General features: G+C 45.3%; 1 protein-coding gene across 5 annotated transcripts in view; it reads right to left on the bottom strand.

The window, feature by feature from the left end:
- The window catches only part of osbpl8 (oxysterol binding protein-like 8), a 166,218-nt gene extending 143,508 nt beyond the window's left edge, over nt 1-22,710 (bottom strand). For 3 of the 5 annotated variants that reach the window (XM_055650565.1, XM_055650569.1, XM_055650568.1), the window contains exons 1-2: nt 22,554-22,710; nt 1,684-1,775 (exon numbers count right to left, since the gene is read on the bottom strand). In XM_055650565.1, coding sequence (XP_055506540.1) covers nt 1,684-1,747 — 64 coding nt within the window. In that variant the 5' untranslated portion in view covers nt 1,748-1,775; nt 22,554-22,710. Of the gene's footprint in view, nt 1-1,683; nt 1,776-3,407; nt 3,430-22,553 lie in introns of those variants that run through there. The other 2 variants (XM_055650566.1, XM_055650574.1) reach the window with 2 other exon arrangements.
- Nucleotides 22,711-26,339: the final 3,629 nt, after the last annotated feature.

Here is a 26,339-nt window from a genome sequence, read left to right as displayed (position 1 = left end):
AGTGGAAAGTTGGTGAACAGACAGAAAATCATTCAACAGGAAGTAATCTCTGGTGGTGGTCCTTTGAGGTCAAGGGTGACGCTTTCACTTGTTCTGTGGGCTTGAAGATAGCTGAAGGATCCTCTATGGTATTTGCAGACTCTTGTTTTAAGTAGGGGCAGGCGATTTACTTGACAGGTCAGGTGGGTAGATAATTGTGGATGTTGTGTGCTCATTCCACCGTGTGTGAATGGTTGCTGAGGTGGCCAATATCTTCCCAGCAGCTCCTTCTATTCCTGGCAGGTTGCTGGATCTCCTGTGCTCCTTTCATTCCTGTGTGGCACTTCAGTCTTCAGATGCCTGCCTATCAGTTCCCTTTTCCCCCTTGGGATAATTTTATGTTTGCAGGTAAAGAACACCTTGCATTAACAATTAATTTATTTAAAAGACCTCCTGGTCATTCTCCACAAATCGATATTGGTTTTATCTAGTAAATGAGCAAAAGATCTCTTCAGAAGTGATCATTATGGCAGAGACAAATATTTCATTCTTGACACCTTCTACATCAGAGTGGGCAAATGCATGAACTTGTGGAAAGTAAGAAAGGAGTAAAGAAGCTTAATTCCAAAATTTCGAATCAGGTGTTGTCCACCACTCTTTGTAATCTCCTTCATCGTAGCAAGGGATCAAAGGGACATGTGGATCAACTGGATCATATTAAGTGGCAATGGCCATGAATGCATTTGCGCTCACCCTGGCTGTCATCTCCATAAATGCTACAGGTCCATTATTCTGGAAGGAAAAGATTAATGCTCTATGACAGAACTCCAACTTTAAAATTATGCAAAGTAGCATAATTAATGGAAATTTGGGCATAATAAGAAACAAGGACTTGCCGAAAGCAAAGATGCACTTAAACCATTTTGCGGAAAAAGTTGATTTTAGACAAAGTGACAAAGGATTAGTGGAATCAGAGGATTATCAACAGTTAATCTCATTTTGCATGAGGAAAGTCAATTCAATTTAGATAGAAATCTGCAACACCAGGAAGGAAATTAAATGCCAAGAGTCAGCATGCAGAACCGGGAAAACAGGAAATCAATATGGAATTATTCAAAATGTAGACAGGCAGAAAAACAGCCAAGATTCACAGTAATTTTAGTTATTCTGAATGGAGTAAATCTTTTAAAATATAAACCTGTTTCTTGCTATAGTTTATTGCAGGGTTATTTTCCTTACTAAAAGTTACAGAGCAGTACATTTATTAATTTGGAAACAAGTTCCTTCCTATTTTAATGAAGATGGGAGGCTGCAGCTCTAAAGTCTAAAGAGAGGTTCAGCAGCAATGGAACGACTCAGGCAATGCTGCAGAAATGGAAACAAGCCATGAGATGGCACCAATTCTGCAGTTACAAGATCATCTGAACCTTAAAAATGAAACCAGGCTTGTGATCCATCTAGGTTTATGATACAGTCAGCCTACATGTGGATTACAGCAAAGTATAAATCACAATAATGCACATTATCAGAATTTCAAGAGAAAACCAGCAATTTCCTGCTGTTATTCTTAAACAGTTACTCAATTCCACATAGGATATCAGGGCTAATCGTATTTACCCCAAACCATTTGATATATTTTTCCTTGCTAATTCAGAACAGGATTTGGCTTAACTGGTGGAGCACCCACTCAATCATCAAACTTACCATCCAAGCTTACACATGATGAATGGCCACTGGGGCGAACTACCGTAGAATGACCAACATCCATGGAATTATTTCTTAACGCAAATCAGTGTCTGCAAAATAAAAGAGGAGAACATCAGTAGGATTAAAAATTAAGAATGTTTACAATAATTTCTGTACCGAATAGCATTTATTCCAATGGGGTCATGTCTAAATTATACCAAAGATGCCACATGGGCAGGGCTTACAAAACCAGGGCAGGACTAGCATAGTAGGACCCAGGGAAGTGTTATAGAACAGAGAGACTGAGGGATCCAGGCACATAGAATCCTGAAAGTGGTGGAACTGGTGGGCAGGGTGGTGAAGAAGGCATTTGGCACATTGCGTTCAGCGATCAGGATAACGAGTACAGGAATTGGGAACAAACACTGCAAGCTGAATGGCCAACACCCGCTTATATTTATATGTTCTCATAATCACTGGAATAGATTATTTAGTCATTGCAAACTCGAGCCACAGACATGTAATTTGCAGTGCATTTCAAATTGGGTAAGGAAAGAAATTACTTTTTTGGTAAAGATATTAGTTGTTAATTAAGAATTTAATAGGCCGGAGGAGAAAAAGGAGTCTGGGATTGTGTATGCACAAAACAAGGACAAACCAAACACTGGTTTACTTCTTGAAGGAGAGAATTGAAATAGCGAGAGACTGTAGCAATCGTGTACTGGCTCTCAATTAGCCAACGTGGCATCCCACTGACAGTATGATATAAAGGATATAAAGCATAAAGTGTGAAGATGATTTGTAACGATGACCTCAGACCCAGAAGTTCATCAGGAATAAGGAAAAAACACCAAGCTCGACTTTAGTGATTTTTTTTTTACAATCCCAACCCGACAGGCCTTGCATAATATCACATTCCTACAATCGAGTCAAATTGGACACCATACTAGGATCAGCTAGGTGAAGCCTTTGTCTGCCCATCACTGCCTGATTGCATCATCAAGGCAAACTTACAAGCTGAGTCCAAGACACCCCTGCCAAGTGTGGGTTCTGTTCTCAGTCCTCTTCCTTCTGCCCTCACACCCTTCCAAGGGCGCTGCACTGGACTTCAACATAACTCCTGCAAATCACGTCACCATCCTGGGCCAAGTCCGTTGTCCGCTGTGTGACTTTGTGTCACTGTCAAGTCCTATGTGTCCCACACCCAGCACACTGGCCTGGAGAAAGCACTGAGTTTGGGTAGCTTGAGCACAGTACAGTACAACCTGACCCAAACCCACTGATTCGGCAGAAAATGGACATTAACATACCCTAGCACACATAGTTGCGTCCCATTAACCTTGTATTGGGCAGCTGGCGCACTGTTAGAAAATCATAGTGCTATACAGCACTGAAACGGCCCCTTTGGCCTAACTGATCCATGCCAACCAACTTGCCTACAGCAGCAGATCCCATCGGCCCCTATCGCCTTTTCTGTGCCCCTCATGATTTTACAACCCCCTATGTTGCCCTCTCAGCCTCCTTTACTACCACTGGTGGAAATGGGTTTTAGGACCTAGGGGTACACTAAGGTCCATGAGGCTGAGGTTGGGAAGGAAGGGGGGGGGGGGGGGGGGGGGGGGGGGCGGATAAGAATAGCTGTCATAGCTGCTTTGCTGCATCTCTCTCTCTCTCTCTCTCTCTGTGTTTACATTACAAAATGTTCCTTTAATGGTATATAATCTCCATTTTTTTTCTGTCACCTCTTTCTTTCTGCATGTCGTTTCTTCAGCACGCCTTCTGCCACTAAGAAGCCATGTCCTCACATATTCTTCGGGGGTTGAATTTTGACAGAGGAACTTAATAAATAGAAGTGTTGAGAGATGATCAGTTTGAAGTCTTGCACATGTAGTGGGAATTCATGCCACTGAAGTTTCTTCCACATTCTGCCGTTAATACCGAAATTGTATTTACAGCCGTTAGCAGCTGCTGAAAATCTGCAGAAACTATCTTCCCTTTAGATTCCTTGAATTCTCCGAAGGCTGATACAAAGCCAACCATCTAAGCCAAATTGTTCTGCCATTTCTTCTACATCATTAACCCCAAAGGTAAAAAGTGAATCTTCTGGAATATTGTTAATATCTAAATATTTTGACTTGTTAATTAACTTTTTACATTTATCATTAGAAGCTGTTGTAGATTCAAGCAGCCAGGATTTCATATTAATGACCAAACTACTCAAAAACTGTTGTCTATGTATAGTAGGGACTTTACCAGCTCTCAAATGTATTCCATTAAATATCATCTGGCTTGGTGCTTTCTCCACTTGAGTATAACATTTTCCTGGCTTCATTATTTGACATTCAAGAACCTTGATAGTTTGTTTAATTTCCTCACGTGCTTTACTAAGTGCACAATTTTGGTTCTGCAGTTCAAGTGACAGTTCAGACAACTCTAGCAAACTGTCCATCAACAAGCCCAAATTAGTTACGAAAGCTGATGATTCTAATACTTTTCTCAGCCCCTCGTACTTTGCTCTCTCTGCACTAGATCTTGAAGCATCACACCTTGCTTTTCCAAAATGCTCCCAAATAGCTTTATAAGACTGCCACATTGCCTTTCCAGTTCGGTAAGACGAAGCAACCCATTTCACACTGAAAACACGACCAATTTTCAACAGTTGACAGTGAAGAGCCACAGCGCATGCAGTTAACTCATCCTGATTCTTAGGAGACCTATGACATAAGGAATACAATTTATCACAAAATATCTGACAATGATTCAAACCTGCAACTTCACTTATAGCATCACCTACACTGAGTTCAAGCCTGTGACTGTGACACAATTAGGGAAATCATCAAGAAAAAGTTTTGCAACCCCTGCATTTCGTCCTAACATTACTGATGCACCATCAGTTACAAGTGATATCACATTTTCTTTTAGGTACTGTATTGAAAAACCACCTCTTTGTAAGCAACTTAGAAGCCCATCATATATAGATTTTGCATTTGCACCAAATTTCATATGTTCCAAGTCCAAATAGAATGATATAGGTTAGGAAGATTCACCAACTGCTGCTCTCAAGCAAACTACTAGAACAGTTTTGCCATTAATAGTAGTAGATTCATCAATCATAATAGACATTTTAGATTGTTTTGAAATTATATTTTCCACCACTGTCTTTCGCATCTGGTTCCCTATAGCAAAAGGATTTGAGTATAGGAGCAGGGAGGTTCTACTGCAGTTGTACAGGATCTTGGTGAGACCACACCTGGAGTATTGCGCACAGTTTTGGTCTCCTAATCTGAGGAAGGACATTCTTGCCATAGAGGGAGTACAGAGAAGGTTCACCAGACTGATTCCTGGGATGTCAGGACTTTCATATGAAGAAAGACTGGATAGACTCGGCTTGTACTCGCTAGAATTTAGAAGATTGAGGGGGGATCTTATAGACACTTACAAAATTCTGAAGGGGTTGGACAGGCTAGATGCAGGAAGATTGTTCCCGATGTTGGGGAAGTCCAGAACAATGGGTCACTTTAGGACCGAGATGAGAAAAACATTTTTTGGTGTTCTCTGGAATTTTTGGTGTTTTTTGGTGAATCTCTGGAATTCTCTGCCACAGAATGTAGTTGAGGCTAGTTCATTGGCTATATTTAAGAGGGAGTTAGATGTGGCCCTTGTGGCTAAAAGTATCAGGGGGTATGGAGAGAAGACAGGTACAGGATACTGAGTTGGATGATCAGCCACAATCATATTGAATGCCGGTGCAGGCTCAAAGGGTTGAATGGCCTACTCCTGCCCCTATTTTCTATGTTTCTATGTTGTGAGAAGCATCTGCACAAGACTTACGAGAGTGTAGAACGTACCCTATGCCGGTGCCGTTTCTTTCATGCAGTTCCATATCAGAAGACATATCTGTGTATGGCCTACCTTTGTGTACAATATTATATACAGTTCTAAAAACTCAACCTGTTTTTGCTTCGTCCATTTTTCAGTGACATATACACTACATTTTCGATTGCTTTTTTTTCCAGCTGTTTCATTGATTTTTTGCCATCTGATATGAGCGTCACTATTTTTGTGCTTAAAAATCTTTTTTCTTAAATTCATTAACTGTTTTGCTTTGTCATTACTCACTCCTACTACATTAACACTGCACCACTCACGAGACAAATGAATTCCTTCTGTTCATTCAAGTCAAAGATGACCACACTTGCTGCATTCACAACATCTTAATTTTACAATTAGCCAGGGATATTCTTTCTTTTTGTTTAAGTACATTTCTTGCGTCCAACAGTCTGGTAGATCACATTTTTCAATATCTTTCGAAATGTCTTCACATGCAGCATCAGGCGAAACAGCTGCATCAGTTACATTATCATTTTCAAGTAATTTTGCCTTCTTTTCTGGCTGAGTGTTTTCATTATCATTTATTTCTTCATCGATCTGAAGACGCTATCATTTAAAGTATCTCAGTATGCTCATTCTCACAGGGGTACACAAATCTGAAATTTATAGATATTTGATGGCGATATTTAATAAAATATTTCCTATTGCACTATTGTTTTGCTAAATAAAACCACCCACAATAAAATATTCACCACTCACGATTTAGGATGGAAAAAAAACTATTGGTACCACTTATTTAATTTTCTCCCCATCCATTCCAATTTAATTGAAACACTTAATCTGAAAATCCAGTTTCTTATTGGGGGCAGATAACAGAAAAAGTAATGCCCTTAGGGACAGTGGCTGATTGGACGGGAGGAGACAGATTTGTTGATTGGACGGGTGTTTTAAGGGCAGCTCGTTGGTGAATGGACACAACCCCTTTAGAGACAGCGGTTAATTGGCCGCCAAATAATCGGGCACAAAAAATTGACAAATAGGAAAACAAAAACAAAAAATCGTAATTCCAAATTAAATCTGATATAAGGTACATAGGGTGGGTATCGATTAATTCTAGACACCAGATTAAACAAAAAATTTAATCCCATTAAATCAGGGTGTATTATGATGTGTTCTACAGTATGAAGTGTACAGCAAAACTTGCACTTCCAGAGTGGTCTATCGTGTTGTTTCTTCAGCGGACCACGGATTTATTTTATGAGGAAAACATAAAGTGCTGGAGAACTCAGGCTGGATCTATGGAGGGTCCGAAGTAGGGTCTCGGCCCAAAACATCACCTATTCCTTCTCTCCAGAGATGTAGCCTGACTCGTTGAGTTACTCCAGCATTTTGTGTCGATCTATGGAGGGAATGGTTAGGCGACATTTAGGGTCGGGTCTCTTCTTTAGGCATTTTTTAAGGGGTTGGGAAAGATCGAAAATTTCACGTATTTAAATATGTTGGTACAAATATAACTGGTAGTGTGGGAGAGAATTCCATGAGCCATAATTGCCACATACATACCCAAAAGTAGAAATGTAGAAAGTTACAGCGTTAAAAAAATAGATATTACAAGCTTTGTAGTCTCCTTGTACCAATCAAACAGCAAATTCAAAATTCTATATTTTGAAAATGGGCAAAGCAAAAAGTAGCATGTTCTCTAGAAAGGCTTATCCTAAAATAATTGATCGGAAGGGTGTGATTTTCAGTCAGGACGTCTGTATCATTCAGTCAGTGAGCCCTCGGTCTGGAGCCCTTCTCTACATAAAAACAAAGTATCAATGCCTCTTCAAGGTCTACTAATTCACCAGTAGCTTCAGTTGCAGGTACAGCTGAAGGGATTTGGCGCTCGGGCGACACTATGAATTTATATGAACTTAAAATGTTATAAATAACACTAAATAAAACTAAAACAAATAAAGGCAAACAGAAGAACTAACCTTGACGGTGAGAGAGAAAACAAAACACCTAAATTTTTTTTTTTTTTAATTCATATAACATCCCTAAATGACAGGTATAAATTACTAAATAACGTGGGTGGACAAAACTGCCGGAGAAACTCAGCGGGTGAAATGCTGCCTCACCCGCTGAGTTTCTCCAGCATTTTTGTCTATCTTCGATTGTTCCAGCATTTGCAGCTCAGCGGGCCAGGTGCTACCCGCGGAGGGCACGAGCCAGGAGCCGCCACAGGCCAGGGCTCCCCCCCCCCCCCCCCCCCAACAGGAAGGGAGAGAGGGAGGAAAGGAGAGAGCAAAAGACAGAGAGACACAGCGAGAGAGGGAGAGAGGACGAGGACTAGAGGGAGAGAGGACGAGGGCAAGAGGGCGAGAGAATAATAAAATAACGTGGAATAATAAAATAACGTGACTGCCTGCACACCAGAAGAAGCCCGTGCTCGTGGGCTTGACAGCAATGAGAGTGAGTTTTAAGAAATTGCCCTAGGAATTTTATTCAAAAGAATGCAGCGTCATTATCACATGGTCAAAACACAATTACATTTACTGAGGAATGTGGATCGATGCATTGGTGACACATTGTATAACTACGTGTTAACTACTGGCTGTTAACAAGTGCTAACAGTGGTGGTTAACAAATTGTTTTCGTCTCATGGCCGGTGTAGCGATGACTAATTTTAACGATTATCCATGGTCGTATTTTTAAAAAAATCTGTATTTAACAACTCTGACTCCCTTCTTGGACACAAGCTGGAAACCGAATAGTAGGGGAACACCGTCCCCCTGCGTACCCCCCTCTGCGTCGAGGCTATCCAGGCTTCAGATGTTGTGACCCCACCGGGCGATGGTAAGTAATGTCAGTCCCGCGGCTGAATCCGAGCTCCGCAAACGGGCCCGTTCAACTCCGCGGCCTGGGGTGGTCGAAGCTACCGAAGCTGCGGCCGTCCAGTCCAGCGGACTCAGCTGTTGTTGCGGGAGTTCCGAAGAACAGGTCACCAACCTGTGACCTGCGAGCTCCCAACGATGTCGTCCACTGGGCCCGCAGTCTGGTCCGGTGGCCGCTGCCGCCGGAACACTACCCCAGCTCCGAGGCTGGGTCGCCGCTGCCCCAGCTCCGAGGCCGGGTGGCCACTGCTGCTCCGAGGCCGGGTGGCCACTGCTCTGCCCCAGCTCCGAGGCCGGGCCGCCGCTCCTGTCGGAACACCACAGCTCCGGAGTCGGACCGCTGCAGCTGGAGCGCTGCCCCAGCTCCGCTATTAGGCCTCGGCACAGGCAGAGACGGAGACGGGGTATACGACAAGGGAAGTCGCATCCCCCCCGAACGAAGAGACCAAAAACATGTTTCTCCGCCCCACACACACACACCGCCTAATAAACCAAAAATGAACTAAAACAGGACAAAAGAACAGCAAAAAAAAGAAAAAAACAGACGGACTGCAGGCGAGCCACAGCTGCTAAGGCCGCGCCGCCATCTTGTCAATATTGTGACAGATAAAGGCAGGTGTGCCAAATAAGTTAAATAGACACAAAGTGCTGGAGCATCTCAGCGGGTCCGGCAGCATCTCTGGAGAAAATGGATGGGTGACGTTTCAGGTTGGGACCCTTCTTCAGACTGAAAGTAGGGGGTTTGGGTGGGTGAAGAGCTAGAGGTGAGAAAAGACCAGGACCAATCAAGACTGGCCACAAACGACCTCAGGCAGGACATAGAAACATAGAAACATTAGGTGCAGGAGTAGGCCATTCGGCCCTTCGAGCCTGCACCGCCATTCAACATGATCATGGCTGATCATCCAACTCAGTATCCCGTACCTGCCTTCTCTCCATACCCCCTGATCCCCTTAGCCACAAGGGCCACATCTAACTCCCTCTTAAATATATAATGAACTGGCCTCAACTACCCTCTGTGGCAGAGAGTTCCAGAGATTCACCACTCTCTGCGTGAAAAAAGTTCTTCTCATCTCGGTTTTAAAGGATTTCCCCTTTATCCTTAAGCTGTGACCCCTTGTCCTGGACTTCCCTAACATCGGGAACAATCTTCCTGCATCTAGCCTGTCAAACCCCTTAAGAATTTTGTAAGTTTCCATAAGATCCCCTCTCAATCTTCTAAATTCTAGACAGCATAAACCAACTCTATCCAGTCTTTCTTCATAAGACAGTCCTGACATCCCAGGAATCAGTCTGGTGAACCGTCTCTGCACTCCCTCTATGGCAATAATGTCCTTCCTCAGATTTGGAGACCAAAACTGTACGCAATACTCCAGGTGTGGTCTCACCAAGACCCTGTACAACTGCAGTAGAACCTCCCTGCTCCTATACTCAAATCCTTTTGCAATGAAAGCTAACATACCATTCGCTTTCTTTACTGCCTGCTGCACCTGCATGCCTACCTTCAATGACTGGTGTACCATGACACCCAGGTCTCGCTGCATCTCCCCCTTTCCCAATCGGCCACCATTTAGATAATAGTCTGCTTTCCGTTTTTTGCCACCAAAATGGATAACCTCACATTTATCCACATTATACCGCATCTGCCAAACATTTGCCCACTCACCCAGCCTATCCAAGTCACCCTGCAGTCTCCTAGCATCCTCCTCACAGCTAACACTGCCCCCCAGCTTAGTGTCATCCGCAAACTTGGAGATATTGCCTTCAATTCCCTCATCCAGATCATTAATATATATTGTAAATAGCTGGGGTCCCAGTACTGAGCCTTGGGGTACCCCACTAGTCACTGCCTGCCATTGTGAAAAGGACCCGTTTACTCCTACTCTTTGCTTCCTGTTTGCCAGCCAGTTCTCTATCCACATCAATACTGAACCCCCAATGCCTTGTGCTTTAAGGACAGTGCCTGGTAAGAAATAACTTCTTCACCATCACCCTATTAACCCATGTCGCCACTTTACAGAACCATGTACCTGTGTGTCCTTCGGTCTCCCTGTTCTACAACACTTCCCAGGGACTTACCATTCACTGCAAGTCCTACCCTAGCTTATCCTACCAAAATGCAACATATCACATTTGTCTGAACTAAACTCCATTGGCCATTCCTCACCCCATTGACCCAGTTGATAAAGATCCCGTTGAATTCTTAGATAACCTTCTTCACTGTTCATTATACCATCAATTTTAGCATTACCCACAACCTTCGTAATCCTTAATATAGATAACAAACAGCTAATCTAGTGATCCCATGACACACCACCACCAGTCGGAGGCCGCCTGTCTGAAATTCTTGAAATCTGAAAGCTCAGTGTGGTTAAGAGTGGTTTTCAAAATTATTTAGGGGTTTGACAGAGTAAAGAAATACCTTGTTTCTGAGATAGTAAGCTGAAAGCGCATCAGAACATGAAAATCACCAGAGAGTTCAGGAAAAATGTTAATTACTGTGTCGAACTCGTGAAATACAATAACCCCTAGGAGATGTCAAAGAGATAAGCATTTAAAGGAAGTTGCATGAGGGAGAAGGGGTGGAGCAATGCAACGCTTTTATTTTGGTGAAGCATTGATGTTCATGTTACAAAACATTTTTCTCTGTTGTGTATTTTGTGCAATTGCCTTATGAATATTATGATAGTTTATAGGGCCCCAAGTTAACCACATTCTATTAGGAAGAAAATTGCTTACAAATGAAAAAAAATTAATCATAAGGAACTACAGATGCTGATTTACTAAAAGGACACAGTAGGGTGGCACAGTGGCACAGCGGTAGAGTTGCTGCCTTTGAGCGATAGAGACACGGATTCAATCTTGACTATGGTGCTGTCTGTCGGGAGTTAGTATGTTCTCCATGTGATCGCATTGATTTTCTCATTGTGCTCTGGTTTTCTCCCACACTCCAAAGACATACAGGTTTGTAGGTTAATTGACTTCTGTAAATTGTAATTTGTCCCTCGTGTGTCGGATAGTGTTAGTGTACGAGGTGATCATCGGTTGGTGCAGACTTGGTGGGCTGAAATATTCTAAAATAAAGTAAAACTAAAGAAAACCAAAGACACAAAGTGACATAAATGGACCTGATTCTGTTTTGCTTTGTGAAGAAAGCTGAGAGAGAGGAGAGGCAGGACTACACGTGACAGGTAGATGCAGGCGAAGGGTGGTTTTGATGGGCAGATGGTTGGAACAAAGGCCAGAGATTAAAACGGAAGGAGAAAATAGTACATCATCCCTCAAGAGGAATCTCCAGAAATCTAATTCCTTCTCTCCAGATATGCTGCCTCTCCCGCTGAGTTACTCCAGCATTTTGTGTCCTTCTTCAAAATTAATTCCATATTTCTGAGATATTGGAAAATGTTTGCCCTTGTTGCTACTGAAGTATTGTGGTTCCAGATTTATTCGGTGACATTTGTGTATGGAGGGGGTAGAAAGAGTGGTGAGAGTTATACCTTGCAACTGATAATATTGCCCCATGATGAAGATAGCCACTGCTTGAATATTTAAATGAAAATTCAGCCTGCTTTAACGCTTATGTCAAAACCATTCTGGATAACAGGTTAACATTTGTCATCCATAAAATACATTTTCTCTGCAGCATTCTCCAGTCAGGTAATGGGAGTTAAAACGGCATTAAAGAGTCAAATACAGCTATACAGCACAGTAACACAACACAGATTCTTCAGCCCACCTTATCCATGTAGACCAGGTTGGCATACTGGCCTTGTCCCATTTGCCTGCATTTAGTTCATATCCATATGTCTGCCCAAAGTAGGCGACCAATTCCCCGAACACTCGTGCTCGATCTGCCAAGGCCTGCTGGATCTTCTGGTTGCTAATCATTTTAACTCCCCTTCCCATTCTGACCTTTCCGTTCTGGGACTCCTCCATTGCCAGTTGGGCCACACACAAACTGGAGGTACAGCACCTCATATTCTGCTTGGGTATCTTTCAACCCAAAGGCATGGACATTGGACATTAGTTATCTTAAATTTAACTAATGTCCAAACAACCCCCCTCCCCATCTCATTCCATGCCCCACCTGGATTTGCATCCATTTCTCCCCTTGGCTGGGCAAGAAGGGATAGGGGTGTTGGCGAGAAGAGGTTGCGGGTGTGGAAGATCAGGTGGGAGGTGTGGGAGAGTGGGGTGGATGTATGAGAGTGAGGGGATGGGGGTTGGGAAAGCAGGTTGCGGTGAGAGAATGGGAGCGTGATTGGGTAGGGGTGCGAGTTTCAGGAGTTGGACATTGGAGTGAGACGGAGGTGGGAGTGGGAGGGAGGTGAGTAGTGTCATGAGGGGAGGCAGTGAGAGAGAGGTGAGGAGAGGGGCAAAGGTGGGGGGGGGAGAGGGGTGAGGAAGGTGGCAGGATAGTGGGAGGAAGGGAGAGGTAAGAGTGAGGGGGTGAGAGGTGGCATTGAGTGGAAGTAGGACAGGGTGGGGAGGTGGGAGATAGGCGGGTGAGGGATGGGTGGGAGAGGGGGGTGAGAGAGGGATGGATGGGAGAGAGGGATGGATGGGAGAGAGGGATGGGGGAGAGAGAGGGATGGATGGGAGGAGGGATGGATGGAGTGGGGAGATGGGTGGGGTGGGGAGAGGTGGGGGAGGGAGGGTGGGTGAGGGCTGGGTAGGGTGGTGGGGAGTGGGTGAGAGTGGAGGCCACAGCCAGGGCCAGGGGGAGACTCCCTCCCTCCGTCCGCCGCCTGTCCTCGACGGTTGAACCGTCTGGGCCACCGGACCCGGTGACTTTTTTGGTGACTTTTGTGTATGGAGGGGGTAGGAAGCGTGGTGAGAGTTCTACCTTGCACATGGAGTACTGGGGGAAGGCTACACGTGGAGTACTGGGGGAAGGCTACACGTGGAGTACTGGGGGAAGGCTACACATGGAGTACTGGGGGAAGGCTACACATGGAGTACTGGGGGAAGGCTATGCTAGATCTTCAGTTGCTTTTGGTTGCATCGGAAATTGCTTTAATATTTTCCAAGGATGTGAGAGACCCATCGTAAACTTTGGACTCATTTCAATTCACTAGAATTTCATTGCATAAATTGTGGTTAAAATGATTACTAATTAAATAACGTATGACATTGCATGACGCTACAAGCTAATAAATTCAAAAAAATTATATTTGTTTAATCAGTTCTATTCTCCAATTTAGAGAAAGTTGCTCTTTTAAAATACTTTCAACCTCCAATGAAACAACATTTCCAAATTCCAATTAGAACACAGCATATATTTTTATCCTTGTGGGATGTGAAAGATTTCTGCTTTTTTACTTCTTTCATTTTCATAGTTCTTCAGGCCTCTCATGCAGACACTTTATCTTAATTTTGTTATGTTTTTTCCCCACTTCAGACAAGGATCATTTGTTACATCATCTCACTGCTCTAGATTAATTGTTCTTAGATATCGATCGCTCCTGGGATGTAGCTGTAATGCCCGTCTAATTACCCTTGATAACATACTGGGAGGCTATCTTCTTAAACTGTTGAACTCCATGTGTTGAAAGAGCTCCAGCAATGCTGTCAGGTAGGGATTGCAGTGTTTATACACAGCAGTTACTAAAATAAACCATTCTGCCAAAATGCGTGTTTCCAGGATGTGAATTGGATAGAAAGTGAAAATGAATTAAGGGAAAACTATTTGTATTGCCTGGGCCTAATTGGGATTGGGAACTAACCCCATGGCAATCAGCAACCATCGTCTCTAAAGAACATGTGCTAAGGGACACAATGTGCAGATGTAATTTAGCGGGTCAGGGAGCACCTCAGAAGAATGTGAATAGGTGATGTTTCAGGTCAGGACCCTTCTTCAGACCTGCCAGTTTAACTGTGGGGGGCACTTGAAGAGACTTGCTTTGGAAATTGACAAGCAATCGCTTCTGTTGACATTGGTGCCACAATGTAACACACTGACCTCAGTATTTTCAGTTTGCAATAATAACATAAACGTATAACTAATCAAAAACCTTTATTCTTGAAAACTTGCGAGTCTGAAACTCTTCAGTCCCTAACCCACATTTTCCCACTGACAGAATGGTTTTCCAACAAGATTTTCTATATCTTCTTCAGGAAAACAACGACTACATTTTAGTACAACTACCCATAGCTATAAAGTGAGAGGTGGAAAGTTTAATGGAAAGGGCAAGATTTTTACACAAAGAGTGGTGGGAGGCTGAAACACATTGCCAGAGGTGGTGTGGGGGCAAATATGATTGGGGCATTTAAGAGGCTTTTAGATAGGCGCATGGAAATGCAAGGAATAGAGGGATATGGATCATGTATAGGGATTGTAAGGGATGGCACAGTGGCGTAGTGGTAGAGTTGCTGCCTTGCAATTCAAACCACTGTTGTTGAAGTTTGTACACTCTCTCTGTGACTGCGTGGGTTTCCTCCCGGTACTTCAGTTTCTTTCCACATTCCAAAGCGGATTGGTAGGTTAATTAGCTTCTGTAAATTGTCCCTATTATGTAGGTTAGAACAAGAGTTAGGGTGATCATTGGTCCGTGCGGGCCTGTTTCCACATTGTATCTCTAAACTGAACTAAACAGCTGGCACTTCATTGGTATGTGGGAAGAAACTGGAGCACCCAGGAGAATCCCATGTGGTCACAGGAGAGGGGAGTGGGTGCAAATTGTGCGCAAAAATACAGCATCAAATCCCAACTAGGAGCTGCTCTATAGTGCTACATAGCCTCAATTCTGTACTAATCATTAACAACTAAAATGTGAAAAAACAAATCGAAGAGGAACTTCAGTACTAAAGGTCAAGGCATCTTTACTTGAGTTACTCAACTGAAGACCTACTGCCCAAAATCTCAAATATACAAATTAAGTTCTGATTTTAAGCTAAAAGCACATTGTAATTAGAGTAATTCAGCTGGCTACACAGCATATGTGGAGGGAAATGGACAAACAGGATTCTGGGTTAGGACCCTTCTTCAGAATGCCAGCATCTGCAGTACCTTGTGCCTTATTTTAACATGATGACCCATTTATCATGTGCTAGGAGCCACATTAAAAAAAAATTAAATTAATACTATTCCTACAACAAAAAAATTACCGCTGGTAAAATAAAACTCAGGTGATATTGTGTAGTCTCCATATCACAAAAACAGATACAAAAACGAGAAAGTACAAAAAAAAAAAATGCTGCGATATTAGAATTTAAAAAACCCTGTCAAGGAGGATGAATAATCTTGGGCTCGTTAGAAAATGAAATGGTGACCTAATAAAGGTGACTAAGAATAAAAAGGGGTTGACAGGGTGATATAGGAATGTTTCTACTCATACACAAACATAAGCGTATCAAAGTTTGAAGAAGGGTCCTGACCTGAAGTGTTGTCCGTCCATTTATTACCCCCCTCCCCCAAGATGCTGCCTGACCCACTGGGTTCCTCCACCATTTTGGTTTTTGCACAAGATTCCAGCATTTGCAGACTCTTGTCCCTCCGTATAAATAACCAAGTCATCCATGTCTTTACCCGGATAACCATTGTGACGTGGAACTTGATGTTATGTGGACGACTGGTAGCAAAATAAACAAAGAAGTATTTCAAAGAAAGCTTAATAATCCTTGACGGTGCAAGTAATAGATGAATGCATCGAGGAGCTGCGAAGTAGGTCAAGAGAGATTTCGGTGGTGAACAAATATCAGTACTGAACAGCTAGGCTGAACAACCTCTTTAGGTGCATGTTAAATTCAAGCAATTCTACCCTATATTTAACAAAACATATTTTCACTTAATGACCCTTCATCTTTTCAATCGATGTCAACACATAGCACAGAGTTTGAAAGATCATTACTTTTTACTCGCATGGGGACATCAATACGAGTCTTTGGTGGAATTGTTCTTTTGAAACATCACTTGAATTCAGCATTCTTGGCTTCAACTCAAAAGGTCATGCCTTCAAGTGTAACTACATAAGTTAAAAATGGAACCTCCACAATGTTAATGCAGCAGCCAAATGTCAACTTTTGAATGCGACTTAGAAGCATGATAAAGCCTGCCAATTCGAACATAATATTAAGGCAGTACATTTTGCCCAAATAAAAGCTATTCATCTCCAAGAAACCCAGTGCACACAAAATGCTTCAAGGCATTTTAGACAAATGATGGAGCATTTTTATAAGTCTTTCTTTCATTAGGTTTGTGAGATTGAAAGGCAGCCAACAGTGAAAGCACCCAGATGCTATATCAATGGCTGCCTTTATACTGCAGATCAGATCACAGAGCACCAAGCTGACAGAACCACCCTTATACAATTGTTCCATAAACTGGTCTTCTATTCCACAACAGCCATCTAAAACAATGGCATTGGTGTGACTGCCGTGGACAAGAAATGCCTGTGACATTCAAGGACTAATATGCAAAAGGGAATTACATAACACAAGGGAACATCTTCAGGAACAACATTGCGCATGTGAGAGAGATGATGGCTCAGTGAAGTCGCTGGGGGTGGGGGGGGGGGGGGGGGGGGGGGGGGGGGGGGGGATCAAGACTCCGAGAGAATGAACTCCCCGATCACCAGCTAAACCTGCGGTGGGAAACCTAGCAGTCATTTGCAGCCATTGCCTATCAATTCAGAAAACACCAACCGTTGCAGTCTCCTCCTCCCAGCGAGATGCTTGAAGCCCAATCTTGCCATGGCCAACATTTTGTTTCACCGGATTGACAAACAAAAGCAATAAGCCCAATAGGTTCCAGCTTTTGGTCTTTCTTCCGTCTTGAACACGGGACAAGTGAAATCCATTTCATACTACTCCATAGAAACATAGAAAATAGGTGCAGGAGTAGGCCATTCGGCCCTTCGAGCCAGCACCGCCATTCGATATGATCATGGCTGATCATCCAACTCAGTATCCCATCCCTGCCTTCTCTCCATACCCCCTGATCCCTTTAGCCACAAGGGCCATATCTAACTCCCTCATAAATATAGCCAATGAACTGGCCTCGACTACCTTCTGTGGTAGAGAATTCCACAGATTCACCACTCTCTGTGTGAAAAACGATTTTCTCCTAACTTGTACCTTCTAGATTGCTTTGTCAGCAGGTGAATTACTCTGTGAAATGTCCCTAGTGTGGAGGGAGTGGACGCAAAAGTGGGATAACATCGAATTTGTGTGAATGGATAATCGACGGTCGGCGTGCACTTGATGGGCCGAAGGGCCTGTATCCTAAACTAAACCAAACTGTTGTGTACTTTTTTTGCTCGCCATATGCCAACAGTTGGTGGTCATTCAATGAAGATGATGGCTGGAGGCCCGCAGCAACCTGGGGGCTACCGGAATCAGGCACTGCTCATACCAACTAGACCGTGGGCTGGACTTGGTGAATGGCGCCTCTTGCATGCAGGCTCAATAGACTATTTCTATACAATTGTTAATCGGGGATGGTCTCGTGATACGCTACTGGACAGTTTGTTCAGAAAATAATTTCATTGTGCGTATGCACTTCACACATGTGACAATAAAGCAGCATTGAACCATCGAAGAGCACGGAAGGGTGCTTTGCATTTCCCTGCTTGGAGATAACTACTGCCTGGCACTTGTCAGTTACAAATGTTATCAGCCAATTATCAGCCCATTCCTGAATATTATTGAGGATGTCACCTTGGCATCATCATTGGAGTTCAGTCCACAATTCGGCAAAGACTCTGCGGAGGCCTGACGCCATGCAGTGAAACCATAAATCAGTTTTCACAAGCAGATTATTCAGTACACAGTTGACGACGCTTTCCATCAATTTCCCACTGACTGAGGGTTGACTGATTTAGTAAAAGTCAGTTTGGCTGAAGACTACCTTCTGCAATAATGGGATCTCAGGAAGATGACAAGATGAACCATCCATTGTTTTTTTTCCTGGCTGAATGTCATTACCAATACTTCATCCTTGTCTTTAGCACTTGCACAGCACCGTCATTGATGGTTGGAATGTTCTCAGAAATATGAGAAGTATTAACAATTTTCAGGCTGGTCCCAAAAATGGTGCCTAGACCAGATTTGGAACTATTCCCATTCACTGTCAGTAGGGAAGCCACAGTGGCGCAGCAGTAGAGTTGCTGCCCTCACAGCACTAGAGACACACGTATACGATCCTTAACTATGGGCGCTCTCTGCAAGGAGTTTGCACGTTCACCCTGTGACTACATGAGTTTTCTCTGGGTGTTCCAATCTCCTCCCACATTCCAATAACATGCAGGTTTGCTGGTTAACTTTCTTCTGTAAATTGTTCCGAGTGTGTAGGATAAAACTCGTGTACGGGTGATCGATGGTCAGCGCGGACTTAGTGGGCTGAAGGCCCTCTTTCCGTGCAGTATCTCTAAACTAAACTAAGCTGTCCTGGCACAATATCTTTCTCATGGACTGCCAGAGGTATCCTGCATCTGTGAGGGGATGTTTTTGTGTGCTGATAGAGCACAAATACTTTACTCTCCACCTGGGACCCTTGCAAAGCAACCAATTGGCCACCACTGGACATGAGCCAGTTGGCAAAGATTATCCCTATCCTGCCAACAATTACACTAATTATATAGAACTTTAAATTCATTTCAAGCAAATAAAGTCTGTAATATACGATGTGCATGACCTAATAAAGCTTGTAGATCTTTCTAAAAATATATACTTTGTATCCGAAGGGTCTCAACCCGAAACGCCAGCCATTCCTTCTCTCCAGAGATGCTGCCTGTCCCGCTGAGTTACTCCAGCATTTTATGTCTACCTTCGATTAAACCAGTTCTTTCCTCCACATACCTTGTATCAATCTCATATAAAAAATTACAAGTGACTACTGGCAGACAGTATCTAAGGTGAAAATTCAATTGACAACATTTCCTCCACTATTGTTTGTTCCGGTTCATTTACCAAATCCTCTCCTAAATCTATTCTTTAACTCTGACAAAAGCCTTTAAAGTGTCAACCCGTGTCAAAAAAAAAAACATCTCACAGCATAGAAATCAACACAAAACTAGCCGAATTATTCAGTTGTCTGAAATTCACACGTTTAGGAAACAAAGAAGTGATCAACAATGCTGTGATCAACACTTAAGACTTACCAAAAAATGCATTTTCTTCCCCAAAAATATTTGTCAGCAAATCTGCTTCAGTCCTGAAATGGTCAAAATACTGCTTGCTGTCTTTATCATAGCTTTACGATGAACTCAATGTGAATAAATACGATCACCTGAAATCCATGTTGTTCTTCATGTGACACACCATTTGTGCCTTTTGTATTTTTCTGGAAATCTAAACTTTATAACAAGAGGAATCGATTATAGGAGCAAAGAGGTCCTTCTGCAGTTGTACAGAGCCCTAGTGAGACCACACCTGGAGTATTGTGTGCTGTTTTGTTCCCCCTAATTTGAGGAAGGAAGTTCTTGCTATTGAGGGAGTGCGGCATAGGTTTGCAAGGTTAATTCCTGGAATGTAGTGGGACTGTCATATGGTGAGAGAATGGAGCAGCTGGGCTTGTACACTCTGGAGTTTAGAAGGATGAGAGGGTGTCTCATTGAAACATATAAGATTGTTAAGGGTTTGGACACACTAGAGGCAGGAAACATGTTCCCGATGTTGGGGGCCCAGAACCAGAGTCCACAGTTTAAGAAGTCATTTGAGTAAGCCATTTAGAACAGAGACGAGGAAACACTTTCTCACAGAGAGTGGTGAGTCTGTGGAATTCTCTGCCTCAAAGGGCAGTGGAGGTAGGTTCTCTGGATGCTTTCAAGAGAGACCTAGATAGGGCTCTTAAAAATAGCGGAGTCAGGGGATATGGGGAGAAGGTAGGAACGGGGTACTGATTGGGGATGATCAGCCATGATCACATTGAATGGCGGTGCTGGCTCGAAGGGCCGAATAGCCTACTCCTGCATCTACTGTCTATTGTCTATTGTTTTCCGTCTTGCGGCTCACATGTAAGCTGTTAGTGTAGGAAGAAACTGCAGATGCTGGTTTAAACCAAAGATAGACACAAAATGCTGGAGTAACTCAGCGAGACAGGCAGCATCTTTGGAGAGGAAGAATGGGTGATGTGGGTCGAGACCCTTCTACAGACAGGTTGCTTGCTGGTGATTTTTACTTGCAGTTACAGAACGTTTGATCTGCAGAGCAGGTTCCTAGCAACAGAGATTTTCTTTTTTCCTTCTCATTCCCCTCAATCCCTAGCTCCTTTCCTGAAAGAAGTGAAGCATGCTTTTATAGCAGTTGTCAGGAATCTTGTCTGAGACCTTTATTCATGTTTGGACCTTGGTCAAGGGAGGCTATTTCAAAGTGAAAAACATCCTGCAAGGATCCAGACAAGAAGCAGACATCTAGCTAGAGTTTTATTTTGGTTGAGTGGCTGTTACCTTTAGTTTTAATTTCAGAGATACAACGTGGAAACAGGCTCACCAAGACCATGCCTACCATTGATCAACTGCTCACACTACTTCTATGTTATCCCACTTTGGCATCCACTCAATACACACTAGGGTTCAATTTACAGAGGCCAATTAAGCTACAAACCCACACATCTTTGGGATGTGAAGGAAACCGGAGCATCCAGCAGAAACCCACATGGTCACAAGGAGAATGAACAAACTCCGAGGTCAGCTTTGAACCCAGGTCTCTGGCACTGTGAGGCAGCACCTCTACCACTGCCACTATGCCACCTTGCTATGCGCTACTTGGGCACAATTGGCAAGGCCATCAATAAAAACGTGAAACTTTCCCAAGTTTTAATGGTGACAGCAACCAATTGCATAACATGTTCAGACGTGAGCAACAGGCTGCTCAGCCCATACTTCCTTACATTCCGCTTTATACTTTGTTTGGAATTTGTCAAGCAACTGATAATATTGCCCCATGATGAAGATAGCCACTGCTTGAATATTTAAATGAAAATTCAGCCTGCTTTAACGCTTATGTCAAAACCATTCTGGATAGCAGGTTAACATTTTAAGTCCCTAAAATACGTTTTCTCTGCAGCATTCTCCAGTCAGGTAATGGGAGTTAAAACGGCATTAAAGAGTCATATACAGCTATACAGCACATAAACTTCAGCCCACCTTACCCATGTAGACCAGGTTGGCATACTGGCCTTGTCCCATTTGCCTGCATTTGGTTCATATCCATATGTCGGCCCAAAGTAGGCGACCACTTCCCCGAACACTCGTGCTCGATCTGCCAAGGCCTGCTGGATCTTCTGGTTGCTCATCATTTTAACTCCCCTTCCCATTCTGACCTTTCCGTCCTGGGGTTCCTCTATTGCCAATTGGGCCACACACAAACTGGAGGTACAGCACCTCATATTCTGCTTGGGTTTCTTTCAACCCAAAGGCATGGACATTGAATTCTCAAATTTAAGATAACTAATGTCCAAACAACCCCCCTCCCCCATCTCATTCCCCATGCCCCACCTGGATTTGCATCCATTTCTCCCCTTGGGTGGGCGAGAAGCGATAGGGGGGTTGGCGAGAGGAGGTAGGTGAGAGGTGGTTGCAGGTGTGGAAGATCAGGTGGGGGTATGGGGTGGGAGAGGGGGTGGATGTATGAGAGTGAGGGGATGTGGGGGGGGGGATAGCAGGTTGCGGTGAGAGAATGAGAGTGTGATTAGGTAGGGTTGTGAGTTTCAGGAGTTGGACATGGGAGTGAGAGGGAGATGGGAGTGAGAGGTAGATGGGAGTGAGAGGGAGATGGGAGTGAGAGGGAGATGAGGAATGTCAGGAGGGGAGTGAGGGAGGCATTGAGAGGTGAGGGGCACAGGTGGGGGTGGGAAAGAGGGGTGAGGAAGGGAGAGGTAAGAGTGAGGGGGTGTGAGGTGGCATTGAGGGGTGAGAGTGAGGGAAGTAGGACAGAGGGTGGGCAGTGATGAGGAGGTGGGAGATAGGCGGTGACGGATGGATGGGAGAGAGGGGAGGGCTGGGTGGTGGGGGAGGGGGGAAGGGGTGGGTGGGAGAGAGCAAAGATCTTCGCTATAATATCTTTGGTGGAGAGAGGGGTGAGGGCTGGGTAGGAGTCAGTGGGAGAGGAGGGGACGTTGGGGCACAGCCGGTACCAGGGGGAGACTTCCTCCCTCCGTCCGCCGCCGCCCGGCCTCGACAGTTGAACCGTCTGGGCCACCGGATCCGGCCGCCGCCCCCAACCCCCGGCCTCACTCACCAGCCGCCGACTCTCCCCACCGCCGTGGCCGTGGCCGCTGCGCTCCATCTCCCGGAGCTAGGCTCTGCGCGCCACTGCTCTCCCCTGCCTCCGCCCTCTCGCTCCGCCATCGATTAAGCAGCCTGGCCTGTGGCTCATCATCAACCGGGTCGGAGCGCGCGGACTCCAGCCCCGCCTTACGTTACCCCCCCCCCCCCCCTGACCCACCCTCTTCCCACCCCCCCCCCCCCCCCCTTTCTTATACCCCCCCCCACGTACTGTATACCCCTAACTTGCCCTCCCCATCTCCAGTGCCCTGTTTTCTATGCACCCCCTCTTCCCCCGTCCCCACACCCCCCAAATACCCCCCCCCCACATCCCCCCTCTATATACCCCCTCCTCCCTACGTACTGCCCTCCCTAAGTACCCCCCCGCTCCAAGTGCCCCCTTTCTATGCACCCCCTCCTTACGAACCCCCTCACCCCACATACCCCCTCTCCCCACATAGCCCCCCTCTCCCCACCCCCCATACCCCCTCCTCTCCCCACCTACCCCCCTCTCCCCCACCTACCCCCTCCCCCCCCCTACCCCCTCCCCACCTACCCCCTCTCCCCCCCTACCCCCTCTCCCCACCACCCCCCTCCCCCCGCATACCCCCCTCTCCCACCTAACCCCCCCCCCCCCCTCTCCCCACCTACCCCCTCTCCCCCACCCCCTCTCCCCCATACCCCCTCTCCCCACCCCCCCTACTCCCCTCCCCGCATACCCCCTCTCCCCACATACCCCCTCTCCCCACATACCCCCTCACCCCCCCTCCATAGCCCCCTCTCCCCCACATACCCCCTCTTTCCCCCACCCCCCCCCCCCTCACCCCAGATAGCCCCTCTCCCCACACATACACCCCTTTCCCCACAACCCCCCTCACCCCCCCCTAGCCCCGCATACCCCCCCCCGCATACCCCCTCTCCCCCATACCCCCTCTCCCCACTCCCCTCTCCCCACATACCCCCTCTCCCCACATAGCCCCTTTCCCCACCTACCCCTCTCCCCACATACCCCCCACATACTCCCCCCAAATCCCCTTACACACCCCCTCTCTTACCACCCTCCCCATTCCCCTCTGCAGGCACCCCATCCTTTGTACCAGCTGTTTAAGAAGGAGCTGCAGATGCTGGAAAATCGAAGGTAGACACAAGTGCTGGAGAAACTCCGTGGGTGCAGCAGCATCTATGGAGCGAAGGAAATAGGTGACGTTTCGGGCCGAAACCCTTCAAGGGTTTCGGCCCGAAAGGTCGCCTATTTCCGAAACCCTTCAGGGGTTTTGGGCCTGAAACGTCGCCTATTTCCTTCGCTCCATAGATGCTGCCTCACCCGCTGAGTTTCTCCAGCATTTTTGTCTACCTTATGTACCATCTCCTCACATCACCACCCTCCCCACTTACTCCTTTCTCCATGTAACCCCCCCCCCCTCCTCCCCCCACAACATTCCCCACACATCCCTTCCCTCCGTACCTCCTCCCCACCCTCACAACTGCCCCACTCCCAAACCCTTCACCCATAGTTAGGTTTGAACCCGAGTCTCTGACTCTGTAAGTGAACATCACTACCACTGTGCCGTTCTCCTTCCCCCACAAAACCCCCTTCAGTCCCCAAAGTAACCGCCCCCACCAAATACGCTCTCAACATCCCTTCTCTTCTCCCCTTCCTTCTCCCCTTTCTCCTCCCCTTCCTTCTCCCCCACCATTATTACTTAATTGGTTTTATAGCCCCATTGGACATCTGAAGATTGTGCAAGATACAACGGAAATGTCTATTTGTTGCTTGCTTTGCTGTGCTTCCTTCTGCCCTCTGGTGACTATACGATGCTGCTGAAATGGAAGTCAATATCTGTAACTTATTACCTAAATATAGAACTTTGGTTCGGTGGCACTTGGAGTATTGTGTGCAAATCTGGTTTTCCCATTAGAGGAAGGATGCGGAGAAGGATGTAGACACAAAATAAAGGTGTTCTTGAAGAAGGTTCCTGAGAATGATCACTGCTTTGGAAAGGTGCCTTCTGAGAAAATATTCGTGAAAATGCTGGGACTCTAATCTTTGGAGCTTCATGGGATGAGGGGAATCTTATAGAGGTGTATAAAATCATGAGAGGAATAGATCGGGTGGACGCACAGAGTCTTGCCCAGAGTAGGTTGAATCGAGAACCAGTAGACATAGGTTTAAGGTGAGGGGGGAAAGATTTAATAGGAATCTGAGGGGTAACATTTTCACATAAAGGGTGGTGGGTGTATGGAACGAGATAGATGAGACATGGACTATCACAACATTTAAGAAACAATTAGACAGGTACTGTACATGGATAGGACAGGCTTCAAGGATATGGGCCAAATGCAGGCAGGTGAGACTAGTGTAGATGGGATAAGTTGGTTGGTGTGGGTAAGTTGAGCTGAAGGGCCTGATCCACACTGTATGGCTCGATAAAATTGAACTTATGCTCACTGCAGTTTACAGTACAGTGTGTCGACACAGTGGTGCAACTGGTAGAGCCACTGCCTCACTGCACCAGATACCCAGGTTCTTTCCTGACATCGGGTGATCTCTGTGTGGAGTTTGAACGTTCTCCCTGTGACCGCATGAGTTTCGTACTGGTGCTCAGGTTTTCTCCCAGGTCCCAAAGATGTGTGGGTTTGGCCCTCTCTAAATCACCCCTCGTGTACAGGGAGTGGATGATAAAGTGGGATAACATTGAACTTATATAAATGGGTAATCGATGATCAGCGTGGACTCTGTGGGCATAAGGGCCTATTTCCATGCTGTATCTCTGAACTAATACCTAAACTACAGGCGAGGGATTATTGCATCAAATCATTCATAATTCTGAGGAAGATTGACAGAATAGAGGCTATGGAGATATGTCCACTGATAAAGGTATCTAAAAACAAGGAGGCAAAATCTTAAGACGATGGGATTTCCATTGGAGTCATAGAGTCGTACAGCACGGAAACAGTCCAGCCTTTTCTGGACTATATTTTGTACTAAACATTGTTTGCTTTATCCTGTATCTGTACACTATGGGCGGCTTGAGTGTAATTATGTGTCGCACACGGCAAAAAACTGTACCTCCATACACGTGACAATAAACTAATCTAAAAGACAATAACCAACCTGATCTCCCGGTGGCGCAGCACTTCAATTCCCCCTCTCATTCCGAATTCGACCTTTCTGTCCTTGGCCTCCTCCATGGCCAGAGTGAGGACCACCGTAAATTGGAGGAGCAGCACCTCATATTTCGCTTGGGCAGTTTGCACCCCAGCGGTATGAACATTGACTTCTCTAATTTCAGGTAGTCCCTACTTGCCCCTCCTTTTCTCAGTTCTCCCCCAGCCCACTGTCTCCGCCTCTTCCTTTCTTCTTCCCGCACCCCTCCCCCCCCCACCCTCACATCAGTCTAAAGAAGGGTCTCGACCCGAAACGTTGCCTATTTCCTTCGCTCCGTAGATACTGCCTCACCCACTGAATTTCTCACGCATTTATGTCTACCTTCGATTTTCCAGTTCTTCTTCTTAAACATAAAAGATGCCCCACATATGTTAGTTCCATTTGCCAGTGTTTGGCCCATATCCCTCCAAACCTTTCCTATCCATGTCCAAATGTCTTTTATTGTTTCAAGATGGAGGTGGTGCATTGTAAGGGTTAAACAGACCGTAGCAGCTAAAATGGAGTTGTCAGCTAACAACCATGTGCAAGCTTTTCAGCTGAATTAGCAGCACCATTTGTTACGCAAGCAAGCTCACTTAAAAATAACAATAA

Source organism: Leucoraja erinacea, chromosome 19 (genome assembly GCF_028641065.1).
Source record: "Leucoraja erinacea ecotype New England chromosome 19, Leri_hhj_1, whole genome shotgun sequence".
Lineage (NCBI taxonomy): Eukaryota > Metazoa > Chordata > Chondrichthyes > Rajiformes > Rajidae > Leucoraja > Leucoraja erinaceus.
Note: the sequence above shows the minus strand (reverse complement) of the source record. Positions and strands in the feature narration are given on the sequence as shown.